The sequence below is a fragment of the Brassica napus genome, chromosome A6 (genome assembly GCF_020379485.1).
Source record: "Brassica napus cultivar Da-Ae chromosome A6, Da-Ae, whole genome shotgun sequence".
In the NCBI taxonomy this organism is placed as follows: domain Eukaryota; kingdom Viridiplantae; phylum Streptophyta; class Magnoliopsida; order Brassicales; family Brassicaceae; genus Brassica; species Brassica napus.
Window position 1 is genome coordinate 26,247,056 of NC_063439.1, and position 17,706 is coordinate 26,264,761.

A 17,706-nucleotide genomic window follows, 5' to 3' on the forward strand; every position below is an offset into this window, starting at 1 on the left:
TTTATGTGAACAAAATAATAACTTAAATCAAAATAATAAAAAATATTACATATTGTCAATTAATTTTTCACACCATATAACTATTTTACTAAATATTTTTTTTATTTGACTTAATTTAGCCAGACATAGAATTAATTGTTCAAAAGATCGGGTAATATACTTATTTTGGTTCTTCTTAGGTTTATATGGTTCGGTTCTGATGCATAGGAACCTAAAAACATGAAAATAACCAGTGTATCTGAAACGGATTTGGAATATTTGTATCACAAAAACTATATTACCTGATATTTTGAATACAATTAATTATATAGCAATACATCTAAAATATATAACACTAATAATGAAAAATAAATAATTTATAAAAATAAAATAACCAATACCGGTGCGGGCACGGGTCAAGTTCTTGTTTGGTTTAAATATGGTTTCTCTATTTTTAATATGATTTGCCTTTGTTAGGGTTTGTTTTGGGCAGAAGTCTTATTTAATAACAAAACTAATGTTTTGACCCGTGCATGTTTTCACTTTATAAATTTTGAATTTTCTTGTTGTTTAGAATAAGTTATATACTTCTATAACACTATTTACATATATTATTCTACATTATTAATATATAATATTAATATTTTACATGTAATGTATGTAGTCATCAGAAATGAATATCGATTTATTTTTGTAATATTTAGTATCAGAACTTTTTAATTTAAAGTAATTGGCTGGAACAACATCCTCTAAAAATGAGAAACTGAACATAAACTTTTATAGTTTCCATACATTATTTTATAAGTTTTGTTAATTTTATTTCAAATTATAAATAAAACTTATATGTTATCTTGATAGCAAAATGTGAATGTCCTGGTTCAATATGGTTATGCTTAAGCATGTTATCCAACCAATTGAGTATTGTTAGACTTTAAATGAAATAAATACTAAAATATAAATAAAACACAATATTGATCAAGGTTTAGTTTATAGCTAATAATAAATTTGAAGGATCTTTTCTGATGAAATATTAAGTTTATTGATCATCATGAGAAAAAAATTGTATGTACAGAGAATGAGTTTGTATAAAACTACTCCAAAAAAGCTTTAAAACTACTGCAAAAAAAAATTGAAACTAGGAATGAGCACTAAACCATCTCTGCATCAGTCCATATAGCTTTGGCTTCAAGTGGTACTTTGTAGAAGAGATCTTGTTCATAAATCTGAAGGTTTGATTTCTTGTAATTATGTGGTGATGCCCACTATTTTTTTTTTTAGATTAATTTGGAGGTATTCCGGACTTATGGAAGGGTCCAAACTAATCATTAAAGGGAAGTGCAGCTAATAGATAGACCATCTCTCCAAGTATTCAAATGGATTGAAAGCAATAACTCATATTTATGTTAGGTATCCAGAAAAAATATGACTTCGTTTCGCATAACAGGTAGATCAAACCTGAAACATGTTGGCGTTCCAAATCCTTTCCTTTACCACTTGACTATAAGCTTCCGGACATACTATTTTTATTACACGTTGGTTTATAGCTTACCAATAAATCTTGAAGTTTTTGATACCATGATTTCTCGTGAGGTAAAGTGATGGTACTACATGATTTCGTGGTTAATTTGTAGTTAATAATAAATAGTGATTGCCAAAACAATATATGTGATGCAATTTTATTGCTTTTTATAGTTACCAATAATACGTGTAACAAATTCTGGTTAGATAGCGTGATATATTTTCATGATTTTATGGTTGAATTAATTTTGAATAAAATATCAAATTACCATTAATGAAGATTTTAGGTTTAGTTAAAATTTGAGTGGCAATTTATGTAAGAGTCATTCTTGGGTTCACCCCCTAGGGTGAACCTCTAGGTTCACCAACCAATAAGATTTCATTATTTCAAATTCGATATCTTTTAAAAAAAGGAAACAAAATATTATCAAATTATATTATGTTTTTAAAATAAAAAAGTAAAAAAAGATAATAGTTACAGAAAAAAAAAATTAAAAAAAAAAATATTTTTAATGTTGTCAACAAAACACTAAACCCTAAATCCTAATCCCTAAACCTTAAATCATAAACCCTAAACCCTTGGATAAACCCTAAACCCTTGGATAAACCCTAAACTCTTGGATAAATCCTAAACTCTAAATAAAAAACGATTAAAACCCTAAACCCAAAACGCTTGAATGTTTTAGTGTATAGTGATTTTGATTTAGAGTTAAGGATTTATCCTAGAGTTTAAGATTTATCCTACAGTTTAGGGTTTATCCAAGGGTTTAGGGTTTAGGATTAAGGGTTTAGGGATTAGAATTTAGGGTTTAGGGTTTAATGTTATGCTGACGACGTAAAATATTTTTTTTGTAATTTTTTTTTTTACCTTTTAATTTTAAAAACATAATATAATTTGACAATATTTTGTTTCTTTTTTTAAAAGATATCGAATATAAAATAAGACAATCTTATTGGTTGGTGAACCTAGAGGTTCACCCTAGGGGGTGGACCTAAGAATAAGTCTTTATGTAATATTCCACATGGAAGCAAGGTTATTTCTACAGTGTACTTTTCTTTTACCAGAGAAGATTTTCTGTGAACCGGTTTGTTTGGTTCGGTTACGATCTCGGTTAATTCAGACCAACGATTTATAATTTTGTTTCGTTCAGACTCGGTTCTGTTAAGGTCAGTTTAGATACTTCATCACCGTCTGTTCCAAAACGCTGTCTGCCAATAAGACCTTACAATGTGTTTACATGTGATTTGATATACGATAATAATCTCCCGATCGCAAAAGAAAAAAGGTAAAAAACAGAGCTGTTATGATGACTTTAATCGCAAGTTAAGAAAAAAAAAGGAAAGGATTAGTATGCCCCCAAACCAGAATCATATAAAAACATGTTACACGCAGAGTTTGTCTCCACAAGTTCTCTCTCCATGGGCAAGTCTCGCAACAAACCCGCATCAAAAGTAATATTTTTCTCCTAATGACTTTTCTTCTTCCTCTATTTGTCTTAAACCCTATGTTCCTGTCTGTTCTAAGAACCTAACTAGACTTTTGTTTGTGTTTTTAATTTTTCAGTTTGAAGCAACTTTGAAGAAACCTAAGAACTTAGGTAAGGCAGAGTCTAAGGAATGTTTGAAGACCAGAGCGAATCTAAAGAAGCGTAAGAAACATGTGTTGAACGTTGGAAGAGTGACGAGGTTTAGCGATCTTCCACTAGACTTGGTTGGCGATAAGATACTCTCCAAGCTTCCAATAACGTCTCTTGGAGCGGTGCGTTCCACTTGCAAGTTATGGAACGCTTTATCCAGAGAATGGATCTTGAGTAACGCAGCAAAATTAAAGCGGCAAGTTTTAGGTTTCATGACGATGGATTACAAGATCTATTCATTGAGATTCCATCTCCACAAAGACAAGTATAGGGGAGTTTATCAATCTAGAAAGCATATAGATATACTTAATCAAGTCGAGATATCCAAAGTCTTTCACTGCCACGGCTTATTGTTATGCGTACTCAAGGACAAGTCGAGGCTCGTGGTATGGAACCCTTATTTGGGGCAAACAAGGTGGATTGAACCTAGAACAAATTTCCATAAATGCGACAGGTATGCTTTCGGGTATGACAAGAACCGTAACCACAAAATATTGAGATGTTTTGATGATTATGACATCATCAACAAAAAACTCTCTTTCATGGTCGAAATCTACGACTTGAGATCTCATTCTTGGAAGGTTCTTGACGTTACTTCGGACTTGGCAATAGAGTATGATGCTAACGGAGCGTCTTTGAAAGGAAATACTTATTTTTTTGCTCAAGAGGAGATACCACCTGGTGATGGAAGTATAGTGGTATCAGACCTTGAAGATTTTTTAATCTGTTTTGATTTTACAAACGAGAGATTTGGACAGCGTCTGCCTCTTCCGTTTCACTCTAGTTTACAAGAAGCTGTGACACTCTCTTGTGTTGGAGAAGATCAGCTCGCCGTGCTATATGAAAGGTTGTATACAATAGGGACATTGGAGTTTTGGGTTACTACTAAGATTGAGCCCAACGCGGTGACTTGGAGCAAGTTTTTGAACGTAGATATGACACCACATGATGGTTATTTGTCTCATGTTGGGAGTTTCATCATTGACGAAGAGGAGAAAGCTGCAATGGTTTTCGATGGACGCAGAGACGACCAACCCTCAAAGACACGTCGGTACCACAGGGCTATGACCGTTGGAGATGGATATTGTGGATTATATGAGGGTCTTAGAAAATGTCCGACTGAGACTCGTCCCCCACTGGTGTGCTCGTCTTCTTATCTTCCAAGCTTAGTGCAAATCAACTAAGGAAAGAAAGAGATGATTTTTAATTTACCTTTGTTTGTTTCTTGCATGCTACTGTACTGACATTTTCTACTTTGTTTTCTATTCGTCTTCTAATACAATGTTCAAAGACTTCGGCCATTGCATGATTTACCTTATCCTTTAATGCTTGTTAGACGTCATATAATTTATTTGGGTAAAAAAAAGAAGGGGATCTAGCTTATAAGGACATGATGACATGATTAACCCTGGGTTTTTAATTGGGATTTTTAACTCATAATTTGACATTTTTTTTTACACTTTTCGAGACGGCTCTTATGTCTTTTATTTAAGAAAAGGTTCTTAGTTTTTCTTAGTTAAAATTAAAAAAAAACTAAGAACCCTTTCTTAACCGTTTCTTAACCGAAGCTAAGATCCTAATTAAGAGATTGAGGTTAATCATAATCTAAGCATGCATAAGAATCGACATTGCATGTAGAAGTTGAGAGGATGAAGAGACTAGGACTAGACCGGCTAATAAAAAAACTAGCCGCAATCGTAGACAAAGCAGCAGCTGAAGCAAAGAATAATCGTCAAGCAGCTAAAAGAGAGAAACATAAATCGGACCTCGTGGTCTGGTGGTAAAGGAACCTCGGCTGAGGTGCCCGCCATCACGAGTTCGAGCCCTGGCTACAACAGATTTAACATGGTTTTCGTTTGGCCTCCAGGACCTTCCTCGCCAGTTCCGGTTGGACGCGGTGGGATAGTCGGATTAAGTGAGAGGTCCGGATATCTATATTATATAAAAAAAAAAAGAAACATTGAACAAATCCGAAAAACATGCATAGTGCCTTCATTGTTTTTCTTATAACGACTATTTTATTGATATTAAGCTGAATGTATATAATCCTCATACAGAGAATTATGAATCATTGTTGGTACAAAATAATGAGATACAAATAGCCTATTGTTGTTGTTGTCTTAACAACATTATTATATGAATTGTTTTATATTCACAATAGAATTATCTTTATATTTTTTAACACTTAATATATTTTGATGAGATTTTATAATACTCTATCTAAAATCACATTTAAGTTCTATGCAATATATATTACATACACCAAATAATATAATAAAATTAATATAAATGTCAAATTTCAAAAAATAACAATTAATGTCTATTCACTAAAATCGAATATTTTTTTCATCTTAGAATAAATATATCTTAAAATGAGAAATCTAAATAAGAAAACTTTTGTAAAATTAATATCTTTTTATAAATCAATAAATTTTTAAAATCCCAATATTACTAATTTATAGAGACTCTACTGTTTATTAATTACTATTTCTTTTCGTAAACACTTAAAAGTAATCTCACTGATCCACTTACAATAATGACCTAATAATAAAAAACCATACATTGGGCCGGTATAGCTTGCACACAAAGGCCCATTAAGAGTCCATAACTTACCAACTAAACAAAAAGAACAGAAACGAAACAGCAAAGTTAGTCCTAAGGGAAGACACATCAACAAAACCCAGAGAGTTCGTTCGTTCGTTCATAAACCCTACTTTCCTCTTCCTCCTCCACCTCCTCCCCCTCCTCTTCAGTCGAATCGAATATCTGAGTAATACAATGTCTCCAAGCTAAAACGATGAGGCTCATTGTATTCCCTCTGCACTTCCTCCTCAAAATGCTCTGCTCTCTCCGCAACTTCATCCACGTTAATCGCAGGTTCCCTCGCCGTGTAAGCCCTTGTTTCCCTCTCTCTTCTGTCTCCTGCCCTTTCGTCTGGTTCACGAGCTTCCTCTGCGTCATTCGATACCCTTTCGTCACCAAAACACACCCTCTAGATTCCAACAGAGACTGGATCCGTAACGTCGTCAAGAACGATCTATGGGAAGATCCCCAAATCAACAACCTTTTTGATCCAGTCCATGTCCCAAGGCTCCTCCTTGATTTGAAACAAGACCCTAGGTTAGCCCTCAAGCTCTTCAAATGGTCAACGAACCGAACCGGGTCTAACCACACCGTTGAGTCATACTGTATCATAGCGCACATTCTCTTTTGTTCTAGAATGTATCACGATGCTAACAGCATCCTTAGAGAGATGGTTCAGTTACATAACTGCGATGTTTTCGACGCTCTTTGGTCCACGAGGAACGTCTGTGTCCCTGGTTTTGGTGTCTTTGATGCTCTCTTCAGCGTTTTGATTGATCTTGACATGGTCGAGGAGGCTTTGCAGTGTTTCTCCAAGATGAAGAGGTTTAGGGTTTTCCCAAAGACTCGTTCTTGCAACGGTTTGCTTCAGAGGTTTGGGAAGTTAGGGAAGAGGGAAGGGATGAAGAGTTTTTTTAAGGATATGATTGGTGCTGGCTCGAAGCCGAGTGTGTTTACTTACAATATAATGATAGATTGTATGTTTAAAGAAGGAGATGTTGAAGCTGCGAGAAGGTTCTTTGAAGAGATGAAGTTGAGAGGTTTGGTTCCTGATACTGTTACGTATAACTCTATGATTGATGGGTATGGGAAGGTTGGTTTGTTAGATGATGCGGTTTGCGTTTTCGAGGAGATGAAGTGTATGAGTATTGAGGCTGATGTTATAACGTTTAACTCGCTGATTAATTGTTTCTGTAAAAATGGAGTGTTGCCTAAGGGTTTGGGGTTCTACAGGGAGATGAAGCGGAGTGGGGTTAAACCGAACGTTGTTACTTACAGCACTTTGGTTGATGGTTTCTGTAAGGAGGGTATGATGGAACAGGCATTGAAGTTTTATGTTGACATGAGAAGAGTTGGTCTTGTGCCTAATGAGTTTACTTACACTTCTCTCATTGATGCCAAGTGTAAAATTGGTAATCTAACGGATGCTTTTAGGCTGGGTGATGAGATGTTGGAGGCGGGTGTGGAGTGGAATGTGGTGACCTACACTGCATTGATCGATGGTCTTTGTGATGCTGAGAGGATGCAAGAAGCTGAAGAGCTTTTTGGCAAAATGGTTGCAGCTGGTGTGGTTCCGAATCTTGCGAGTTACAACGCTCTGATTCATGGATTTGTAAAAGCGAAAAACATGGAGAGAGCGTTAGAGCTTCTGAACGAGTTGAAGGGGAGAGGTATTAAACCGGATTTGCTCCTCTATGGAACTTTCATATGGGGTTTGTGCGGTGTAGAGAAGATAGAAGCAGCTAAGGTAGTCATGAAGGAGATGCAGGAGGATGGAATCAAAGCGAATACGTTGATCTACACAACGTTAATGGACGCTTACTTCAAATCTGGTAACCCCACGGAGGGATTGCATTTGCTAGAGGAGATGCTAAAGCTTGATATTGACGTCACTGTTGTTACCTTCTGCGTTCTGCTTGATGGATTGTGCAAAAACAAGTTGGTTTCCAAGGCAGCTGATTACTTCGGGAGGATGAGTGACGAGTTTGGTTTACAAGCTAATGCAGCGGTGTACACAGCGATGATTGATGGTCTCTGTAAAGAGAATCAAGTTGAGGCTGCAACGAGTCTTTTTGAAGAAATGGCTCAAGAGGGTCTAGTTCCAGACAGAACAGCATACACATCGTTAATGGATGGGAACTTGAAGCAAGGGAATGTGTTAGAAGCTTTGGCTTTACGAGACAGGATGGATGAGATTGGTATGAAGCTTGATTTGCTTGCTTACACTTCATTGGTCTGGGGGTTATCGCAGTGCAACCAGTTGCAGAAAGCGAGATCCTTCCTTGAGGAAATGATTGGGGAAGGGATTGTACCTGACGAGGTTTTGTGTGTTAGTGTCTTGAAGAAACACTATGAGCTTGGATGCGTAGATGAAGCTGTAGAGTTGCAGGGTTATTTGATGAAGCACCAGCTTTTGACCAGTGATAAGAATAACGCACTTCCAGACATGTGAAACTCAGGAAGATGCAATCTTTATGCTCTTGTCAGACCGGTTCAGGTTTTCGGATCCAAGCCTTGTCTCGTCTGGAGAAAATGAACGAAAATGTTGAATCTTCAGACTGAGCTTCTCCTGAGAATCTATCAGCTAATCATCCAAGGAGAAGCTGTAAGAGCTGAGGTATGAAAACAAATCTAGTATTGGGGATTTGTGATATTAAACTCTGAGTTGTGTTTGTGATAAGTCTTTTTGTTGCAGACTTTGAGCTCTGCTCTGAAGTGTTGAGCTATGCAAAAGATGAGAGAAAGAGAGTGAATATGATTATGAAGTTGATTTGCTTACAGATAGGTTAATGTCCTTGGAGGTTCTTCATTGTTTATTGTATTTGTTGCTTTGAGGAACCAATCAAAAGTCCTAATTTTTATTGTGTACATTTCTTTTTTTCTTCTTTTTACCCCAGAATGTAATTTCTTTTATTGATGATTTAAAAGTTAAAAACAAATTCTAGTTTTCCATTATGCAGAAACGGTGAAAACTATTTTCATGTATGTAGTCACAGAGAAGGTTAATTAAACAAATTTAAGTCTTTACATTCTTTGTTTTGAAGATTATGAATGTGTTGCCAAACAAAAATTGAAAGCTTTCAGATTCGTATACTACTTTGTTTACATATATTTCAATTAAATCATCAGTTTATACTATTTTCAATTGTGTGTGAATTATCTACACACATCAGCATATAATTCGTTACCGCAGGTTTAAGCGACTAAAAACATTTTCAATGTAATACTCTATTTTTTCATTAATGAATATGGAGTAAAAATGTTCTAATCTAATTCTATTTTTCACTCCATAATAAAGTGAAGAATAAATAAGAAATATATTATTTCATTTATGGAGTAAATTCTATTATAAAATGAGATATGAATTTGAATTTTTACTCCATTTTAAAAGAAAAAATGAAATGGAGTTAGAGATGTTCTAACAGGCTGCAGTGAAGTAGATGTTTCTACTAGAAAATAAAAATTCTACTCACCTAGACAAAAGCATAGACGTGGTCAAAGTTCTACACCCATTACCTCCAACAATTTATTTCGATTTAGTAGATTTACTTGTAATAAATATTGTTTTACAGACAAGCTATGAAAGTTTGCCCGTAAAACCAATTAGTGAAATAAGTGCATACTCTTTCCAAAACTACACCCTTTTTTTTTCCAAAACTATATACAATGGCACCATTTCTCCTAATATCCTTACTTCAAGTTCTAATGGAAATGATCTTGAGCTCATCGACTTGATCATCTATCTTTTGACAATTGCATATCAAAATCAACAACACACTCCTCCTTCCAAACACACATGTCAGATCGTTGCCACATCAGTTTCCCCAGAGCCACCACCACCACCATCATTAATCTATTTACCGACGTCAACACGCAGCCGTGCATTTTTCCTGTCACAGAACCATCAGTGCGACCCTAAACTATCTCACACCCACCAGTCACCATCTAATTCGCAGAAACATGGGCTTTGCTAGCAACCCCTCACCGTAGGCTATGTCATAGCACAGAGGCTTGGGAGTTGGGATATTGTAGAGAGATTTGTAATTGTAAGCTCATGTATGTGGTTTTAGAAAATGAAGTATCCATAATGAACCCAAAAATAATACTCCCTCCGTATTTTTTGAATAATTGATGTTTTAAATTTTGGTTTTGTATTGAAAAGATTGATGTTGTAGAGTATAATTAATGTATTTGTTTTTGAAACTAAAACATAAATTAGAATGTAAAAATACGAATGATAAAACTTTAATCAGAAAAATAAAGAAATAAATATCAATGCCATGGACAGATACAACATAGCATGTTTTTTCCTGCAGCATATTATTTCCTGCAGCGAAAATGTTTGGGACGGATTGCAGTGTAACAGATGGATCGCATCCAATAATCTTTTTAGAGAAAAGAACATTTATTCATAAAAATTGAGAGCCGCAAAAAAATCTTACAAGACCAAGAACGAAGTGGAAAAAAGCTAGCGAATCGCCATATTCTACGAATGCTTTAGGAAGCATCGATGTCTCTATTAAAAGTTTTTTTTAACATGTTTGGTATAAATTTTACTTTATGTAATATGTTACATTGATTTGATATCAATAAAATTCAGATGTCATAAAAAAAATAAGATTAGAATATATTTAATTTTTCTTAATATATATGAAAAGATTAAAACACATAATTACAAAATAATATTATATGTAATTATGTAAATATAAATTGTGAAATGATGGTTAGTACTTGGTGAAACTGTATAACGTATTATCATAATTGTCCCTTTTAAATTATATCCGCGAACTGTAATCAGAATGATGAAATCGATAAATATGAAAGCTTTTGGAAAAAAAAATATTAAACTTTTGATATAAAAGCGAAAGAAGCAAAAACCATCTACAAAATCATATTTTTACTATTGTGAAAATTCACATAATCAACAAGAAATAAACTCATGCTGCTAATCAGTTTTTCTACCAAATGGAAATGAACAGTAATATATTAGATTCAAATAGGTTAAAAACAAAAATATAATTAAAGTAACTATGGGTCGTAGTTGGCATATATATCATATTTTGTGGAATCAATTTGACTATTTGAATGATTGTATTAATACACATATTTCTCTGAGGGGTAAAATACTAAAATTGGTAAGCTTTTGACAAAAAAAATTCATTAGCACCCAGAGCTGTCCTCACCCATATAAAAAAAAGGTGATGGCCTCAGGCCCCTCATTTTCTCACTGAACTTAAGGCCCTTTTTTGCAAAAATATACTTAATTAACTATATCTTCTAAAGATATTGTTATAACTATTTATTATAATCCTTAAAAAACATCTTCTTCTTTCTTGACGTTTGTATAACAAAAAAACGTTAGTCTTCTTTTTCACAGTCTTGATATTTTAATGATTATGATTTATGTTTTCTATATCATATTCTTAACTAACTGCTTTAAACTTGTTGAATATAATAGCTACAGAAAGGTATAAACTGTGATAAATTTATATGTATATTTAAGTAAATAAAATAAATTTTACATCAGAAAAAAAACATGATATATAATGTTTGTTAAAACTTTATTTTGTAATAATAGTTTAAACACTAAGAACATCAGAAACTATTTTGTCATATTCTTAAGCAAAAAAAAAAAAATTATTTCGTCATATTTATAGTTTATCTTTTCAGAACTTTTTTCAAAAATATGATGTTTGCTAAAAAATTTAAATTTCGCCTTAGGTCCCTGGAAACGTAGGCACGGCACTGCCAGCACCAATGGGTAAACTTTACAGTTACGAAATAGTTTACTGTGCCTTACTTGTTTGCCTTCTTTTTACGCGCTGATGATAACAATTCTCTTTAGTCACAGTGCACATATATACATAATTATCTTTTGTGCGTATTATTAGACGGAGAATCCGATTTTTTTTCGTTGTCAAATGGGCAAGCCAAAAATACATAGACTTGATTGCTTACTAAAAATCCATTAATTATGTTGAAAAGAGAAATAGTAGAGATTAAGAGAACAAAAATTAACAAAGCTTTTCCCTAATTAACGATATAATCTCGACATAATATGTTAATTTTTTTGGTTCATGCTAGATGGAGAACTCGAATTTTTTTTTGGTTGTCACTTGTCACATGGATCATCCGAAAGATTAACTAAAAACACAGACCAGAATCCTTACTAACATGCCATTAATTGATGTATAGATAATAGATGAGAAGATAGTAGAGAGAGAACAAAAATTACAACAAACTGTTTCCCTAATTCACGATATATCGCGAAATATCATATCGCAGAGCTTCATTTTTCGGGGGAAGAGAGAAAGAATAGTTGAAAGTAAGTGTTGTATAAGAAGCTAATGGGGGTTATAACTTAGAAGAGGGTGGCATTATATATACGCAAGGACTCAATGTGTATGTAAGAACGATAGAGAAGAATAACTCATTGTCTTCATATTTACTTGGACTAAGGAAACTTTTAGAGAATATTACTATTAGTTGGATACTTTTTGTTGTATTGCTTATAATAGCTGCCACGAAAGCTTTACTTCTTCATCATGTGTTAGTAAAATAAGTAAAATTTTGAACAATGTTCACCGCCTTAATTACCCTAGTTTATTTTTGTTATGAATTATAATGAGAGCTTAAATAATCAATAATTTAAAATATCCAGATAGAAGACTTATATTGACTGGTTATAGACCTAAATCTTTGTAACAAATATAAAATTCTTCAAAAGGTAATTATTCCTTGATTTTATAAATCAACATAACTTAAGAATCAAATAATAAGATTTTAATCAATATCTGAAAATTTGCGACACAAATACGTATGTAATCTAACTCTTTTTTTTTTTAAAGAGAACATATATGCAAAGCATAAATAAGTATATATATTATAGAATCATTTTTATTGTTTTGATATAAGTTACTAAGTGTACGTTGATATTCAAGCATACGATGTCTAATTTTGTATCAATAGTATGATTAAAGACCAAAAAAAAAAATGATTTTTACACAAAAAAAAATGATTTTTACATTTTCGTGACATTTTATAAATCTAGCAGGTTTTGGTGCAGTAGCACTTAAGACTACTGCATTGACCTCCTGTGAATCCTTCGCCAGTGCAAACACCGGCACAGTTCTTTGCATTGAGACACACTCCTTGAAACTTGGTACTTGGTGACTCACACGTTCTGGCTTCCACTGGAATCATTCCTAGATCACAAAATTAACCCACCAAAGTATAAAACATTTTCATTTTGAAGCATAAACATAATTATTTTTATTTTATTTTTTTTGTTAAAGGCATAAACATAATTAACTAAGAACATACATAAATGTTATTATATATAACAAAAATGTGGAATACATGCATCATGCATTGGCTTGTAAGTAAATTATTTTCATACTCACGTATATGTTACATGCTTATAATTAGATCCAGGGCTAGTTGAAAGAATAAGATATTCGAAGCCATATACATTGGGAAACTACTGTATATAAATTTTAAGGATTTTTAGTAATATATTGTATATAATAAGTTTTCTCGGTTTCCCATAAAATAATTTAACAATATAGTTTAGGGTGTTTAAAATGTTTATAGTTTTTTTCTTCTGAAAATTGTTTTTAAGTAGCTCTTAAAGAAAACCTAAAGAAACACTTTTTCTTCGTTTATCCCTCTGAATATGTGCATTGATCACTAAAATGATAGTTAGTAAAAATTTATCAGATCATATTCTATTAATGAATAAAGTCAAAAATAACAAAAAATAGTATTTAGTGCTGAAATTTTTTTTGACGTTGTTAACGCCGTCAACAAAAAATTAAACCTTAAATCTTAAATTATTTGCTATAAAACATAAATTCTAAACCCTAATATTTTGGGTTATGGGGTCTATGATTCATAGTTTAGGATTTAGAATTTAAGATTTAGATTTAAGAGTTTTGCTGATGGTGTTTATGGTTTAAAGTTTTGCTTACAACGTCAATGATGTTAATGTTTTTTCTACATTTTTCAGCAATTAATACTATTTTAATTTTATACTTTTTCATAAATAAAATATATATTTGCAAATTTTTATTGGTAATATTTTAGTGGTGAACAGAAAAAAAAACTCTAAAAGAAATATATTTTAAGTAGGGGTTTGAATAATTAATTATTCGATTCGATTTGATCTGTAGCTAGTTGGATATTTGGTGTCCTCAAAAAATTTTAGATTTTTGACTAGATATCCAACTCTATCCGTAAAAATAAATTAAAAGATTAAAAAAAATTCAAAATAATATAAAATAATAAAGTTACTTACTTTTCAAAATTCAAATAACTAATATAATAAATTTAGTAAAAAAAATACTGTATAACTTTTATAAAATATAATATTTATATAACTTATATATATATAATTTTTAAATGTATGTATATATATGCATATAAAGGATCGGATATTTGTTCTAAAAATATTAGTGTTTGTGACAAAAAAAAAAAAAACGTTTCTTTCCCACGAGGGTATTTGTATTCTCGACGTTGATTTCTTTTTTATTATTAGTTGAATTTAGAAGTTTTATACGTTATCAACCAAACTAAATGACGAATATTAAGATATGGAGTTCACTAATAGATACATACTGCAGAAGATGAGTTATGAACCTGCGACAAGGAGTAGCATGAACGAGAGGAGAATGGTTGAGACCAAACGCAGAGAGAGTTTCATTTCAAGAGAGACAAATATACAAATGTTTCAATGGGAATTAAGAAAATGAAAAAAAGTTGGCACTATATATAAGGGGGGGGGGGGATGAATCTTTTTGTTGGTAAACGAATTTTTCTTTGACTAATGAAAATAAATAGTTTAAGGCCTCAGAAAAAATAGAAACGAAACGTGAACCAACTAAACATTTGCACAAAGGAGCAGTCGTAATTAAAGGCTCACCAATCAACTATATAATCAAATTAATAAAACCTTACAGTTTACTTTAGTTTTTTATTTATTCTTAGAAACAACAGTTTGTATTATTTTGAGAAACAACCTTACAATTTATCTTCCAGCTTCAAAAAAATATTGTTAATTTGCTTTAATACAGTAGTTTAGTGCACAAACTTCTATACAAATACGTTAAGCACAATCCACTAAAAGATATTGGTACCCTGCCAAAATAATCCAATTAATGCAAGGCTTCAATCCCATAATCCGTTAATATAAGGCTTTAAAGCCACAAGAATACATATACATGGTACATCTCAAACATTCAACCAAAAAAGATTGATAAAGACGATTTCCACATTCATTGTTTATACCCCCACTTAGCCGCGGATACATTCATAGAACTGAAGATCCGAACCAATAAGATTTAGTGCGGATTTAAATCGTATCAATTATACTAGTGGATCTTATATTCTTAGAACTGAAAAATCCGGATCCGAACCGAAAACCGAATGAATATCCAAATACACTAAGGTGTATCTCACATCCTAGTGTGTGGGTGAATCTTTGTTCATTCGTGGTGGTGTAGAAGACTTATCTGTGCAGGTTCGGAAGCGTAACCAAATTGGTTGTAGTGGCGAGTTCAAGCCGCTCTTTTGGTGGTTGCGGGATTGCCAACTTGCGTTCATGATCGGATATTTGTGTGCTCAGTTTCTGTTTGTCTGTGGCCGGTTGGCGAGGCGGTATAGCTTGCAGTGGCTCATCCTTAGGTATGGTTTCTTGTAACTCCTCCTTCAATTTCTCGTCTTGTGCTTCATCGCCAATGGAGATTATAGGCCTTGACAAGCTCTCCGAGACCAGCTATTTCAGGTGTTGAACATGGAAGACCGACATCCGAGGAAACAAGGTTAAACCCACCATTTCCAGGATCTGCGACATTGATTAAGAATAAAAACTGAGTCATTTGGGGATTTTAGAATAGTCCAGCGGAATGTGTCTGTTTAGGTGGTTGATGCGAAGCCAGTGCTATGATATTTGAACTAGATAAGCTTTGGTTGAAATCAGATTATAATCGAAATTGTACTCCCGTTTTTTGGGTTTTATATAATATTTCTATATTAGTAAAAAATTGGTATTATAGAAATATATCTTAGTGTTTATCTCTAGTTATTTAAGCTATTACGTGGAAAATAACATTTTAAAACAATGTTAAAATAATTGAAACAAAAAAATGCATTTTTTACCATGTATATTTTTTGTGCTGAAATTTAAATTTAAAAGAATAATCTACTTCTTGGTAAAAAAAAAAGAATAATCTACTTGACAAAAATATGAACTGTCGTGTAGCAAACCATGCCTCCAAGCCTCCATCGTATGATATCCGCTATTTACCCGGGACTGATGAATAACGATTTTTTTTTTGTCATCTAGAGGACCATGCCTCCAAGACTCCATTGGTGTAGCAAACCATGCCTCCAAGCCTCTCATCGTTGCTACTGCACCAGACATTTCTGATGATGAACGATTAATGACCCGTTTATCTACCAATTTGAACTTGGAAAATAGTATCCCTTTCTGAAAAAAAAATTATATATCACATGCCAACAAAAGGGAATGTAGGTCTTGTTCAAAGATCACGAATGTAACGTATATATGTACCATTTTTTTGTCGGCATATTATTATACGTTTTGCGTGTTAAAGACTGGGGTCAAGCCAGAAGTGTTTTTAGTGTCAAAGACTCAAAATAATGCAAAAGATATAATAAAATTGTTTAAATGACTTTTGAAAAAGGCAGTAGTACAACTGTACATGTGTACAGCTCCTGTATAACACAAAGGACACGCGTTGTAGGCTTAACGCTACATGTCTTGCTACTAGGTACACTGGGAAACAATATCAGTAAATATATTTATTTTTTGTTTAAAAGGGATCAGTAATACTAAATATATTTATAAAGAGTGAATTACTTTGTGATTATTTCACAAGTAGTATTATTTAAATTGATAGTACCAAGACCTATCGCCATAACCGTTTTTAGAGTAACTGTACGATTCTTCTTTCTTTTCATTTGGTAACAAATGTATGATTCTTTTTGATTGACCTACAACTATTTTAGATTTACCGTTCACCTAGTATTAACTCTTAATAACCTATAACGTAATTAAATACCTCGGTAGAGGATTCTTGATAAAGAAAACGATAAAACTGATATAACATTACATGAACTGAAAACACTTGCGTTACAAAAAAAACAAAACACACAAACAGAGACTTATTCGAAAACATATTACACACACATGTACGGTACGACGTGGTGTTGTACGGAATATTAGATAGAAAGGAACAACACCAGACGATGGATATGGTAGATTTGAGTTATGAGAATCGATCGATAGATCAGCAATGTCTGGTGCAGTAGCAACGACGACGGAAACCACGGCATTTACCTCCGCCAAAACCTTCGTTGTGACACACGTTTCCGCAGTTTGTTGAGCTCACACATGTACCCTTGAACCTATGGCTCTTCGACTCACACGTGCGTGCCTCCACTGTGACTGGACCCATCCCTACACACAGTTTAGACCATAGCTTAGTTTCATCTTCTCATGCTTGGTGCGTTATTCATCTTAAGAGTTAACGGAAGAACGAGTCTTTTTGCTAAACATATACAACCAAAGCCCACAGGCCACAGCCAGCTATAGTCAGAATTGAAGGGGAGAATGAGAAGCCACGAAAAACCAACTTTCTCTACGAAGATTCGCACGAGCAGTCGCTAGAAACATATAGATCCGTAAATATGACAATGATATACTATTATGTAGATTCATATATTTTCATGCATATGTGCATAGTTAGATATAAAGACTGGTTAGGAGAGTAATGAACCTGTGGCAACGAATATCATGAACAAGAGGAGAACAGCTGAGATCAAACGCATAGAGAGCTTCATTTTGAGAGAGAGAGAGAAACTTTCAGGGAGAGAGAGAGTTGGAAGGAAACAAGTGTTAGGTGTGTAGGGAGCTGACGAGGAAGATGGCACTATATAAAGAGACTCAAGTGACAAGTGGTATAAGAAC

The 17,706-nt window shown here is 33.2% G+C and overlaps 4 protein-coding genes across 5 annotated transcripts; 2 read left to right on the forward strand and 2 right to left on the reverse strand.

Annotated features, from left to right (window-relative positions):
- Positions 1–2,959: 2,959 nt before the first annotated feature.
- LOC106363881 (F-box/kelch-repeat protein At1g24800) lies at positions 2,960–5,289 on the forward strand (the record flags this gene model as incomplete). Its single annotated transcript, XM_013803553.3, has 1 exon — positions 2,960–5,289. A coding segment is annotated over one exon (1,359 nt), but the record flags the coding sequence as incomplete, so codon positions are not given.
- A 380-nt stretch (positions 5,290–5,669) lies between these two features.
- Positions 5,670–8,672, forward strand: LOC106369354 (putative pentatricopeptide repeat-containing protein At2g02150). 2 transcript variants are annotated; one of them, XM_022687958.2, is made up of 2 exons: positions 5,670–8,334; positions 8,399–8,672. In XM_022687958.2, exon 1 carries the CDS (start codon positions 5,932–5,934, stop codon positions 8,167–8,169), a length of 2,238 nt encoding a protein of 745 aa, XP_022543679.2. In that variant the 5' UTR covers positions 5,670–5,931; the 3' UTR covers positions 8,170–8,334; positions 8,399–8,672. The 2 variants fall into 2 exon arrangements, with proteins under 2 accessions (XP_022543679.2, XP_013664962.2); XM_013809508.3 differs by having other exon boundaries at positions 5,673–8,334; positions 8,413–8,672.
- A 4,049-nt stretch (positions 8,673–12,721) lies between these two features.
- On the reverse strand, positions 12,722–14,468 carry LOC106365445 (defensin-like protein 10). The gene is made up of 2 exons (XM_013804874.3): positions 14,355–14,468; positions 12,722–12,922 (listed from the first exon to the last, which is right to left on the reverse strand). The coding sequence occupies exons 1-2, from the start codon at positions 14,416–14,418 to the stop codon at positions 12,765–12,767; spliced, it is 222 nt and encodes a 73-aa protein (XP_013660328.2). The 5' UTR covers positions 14,419–14,468; the 3' UTR covers positions 12,722–12,764.
- A 2,319-nt stretch (positions 14,469–16,787) lies between these two features.
- On the reverse strand, positions 16,788–17,706 carry LOC106369355 (defensin-like protein 2). Its single transcript, XM_013809509.3, has 2 exons — positions 17,516–17,706; positions 16,788–17,196 (listed from the first exon to the last, which is right to left on the reverse strand). The coding sequence occupies exons 1-2, from the start codon at positions 17,577–17,579 to the stop codon at positions 17,027–17,029; spliced, it is 234 nt and encodes a 77-aa protein (XP_013664963.1). The 5' UTR covers positions 17,580–17,706; the 3' UTR covers positions 16,788–17,026.

Coding starts and splice junctions, on each gene's coding strand:
- LOC106369354 (XM_022687958.2), top strand. CDS start 5,932: ATGAGGCTCATTGTATTCCCTCTGCACTTCCTCCTCAAAATGCTCTGC.
- LOC106365445 (XM_013804874.3), bottom strand. CDS start 14,418: ATGAAACTCTCTCTGCGTTTGGTCTCAACCATTCTCCTCTCGTTCATG. Junction 12,923..14,354: donor CATGCTACTCCTTGTCGCAG/GTTCATAACTCA, acceptor TTTGTGATCTAG/GAATGATTCCAGTGGAAGCC.
- LOC106369355 (XM_013809509.3), bottom strand. CDS start 17,579: ATGAAGCTCTCTATGCGTTTGATCTCAGCTGTTCTCCTCTTGTTCATG. Junction 17,197..17,515: donor CATGATATTCGTTGCCACAG/GTTCATTACTCT, acceptor AACTGTGTGTAG/GGATGGGTCCAGTCACAGTG.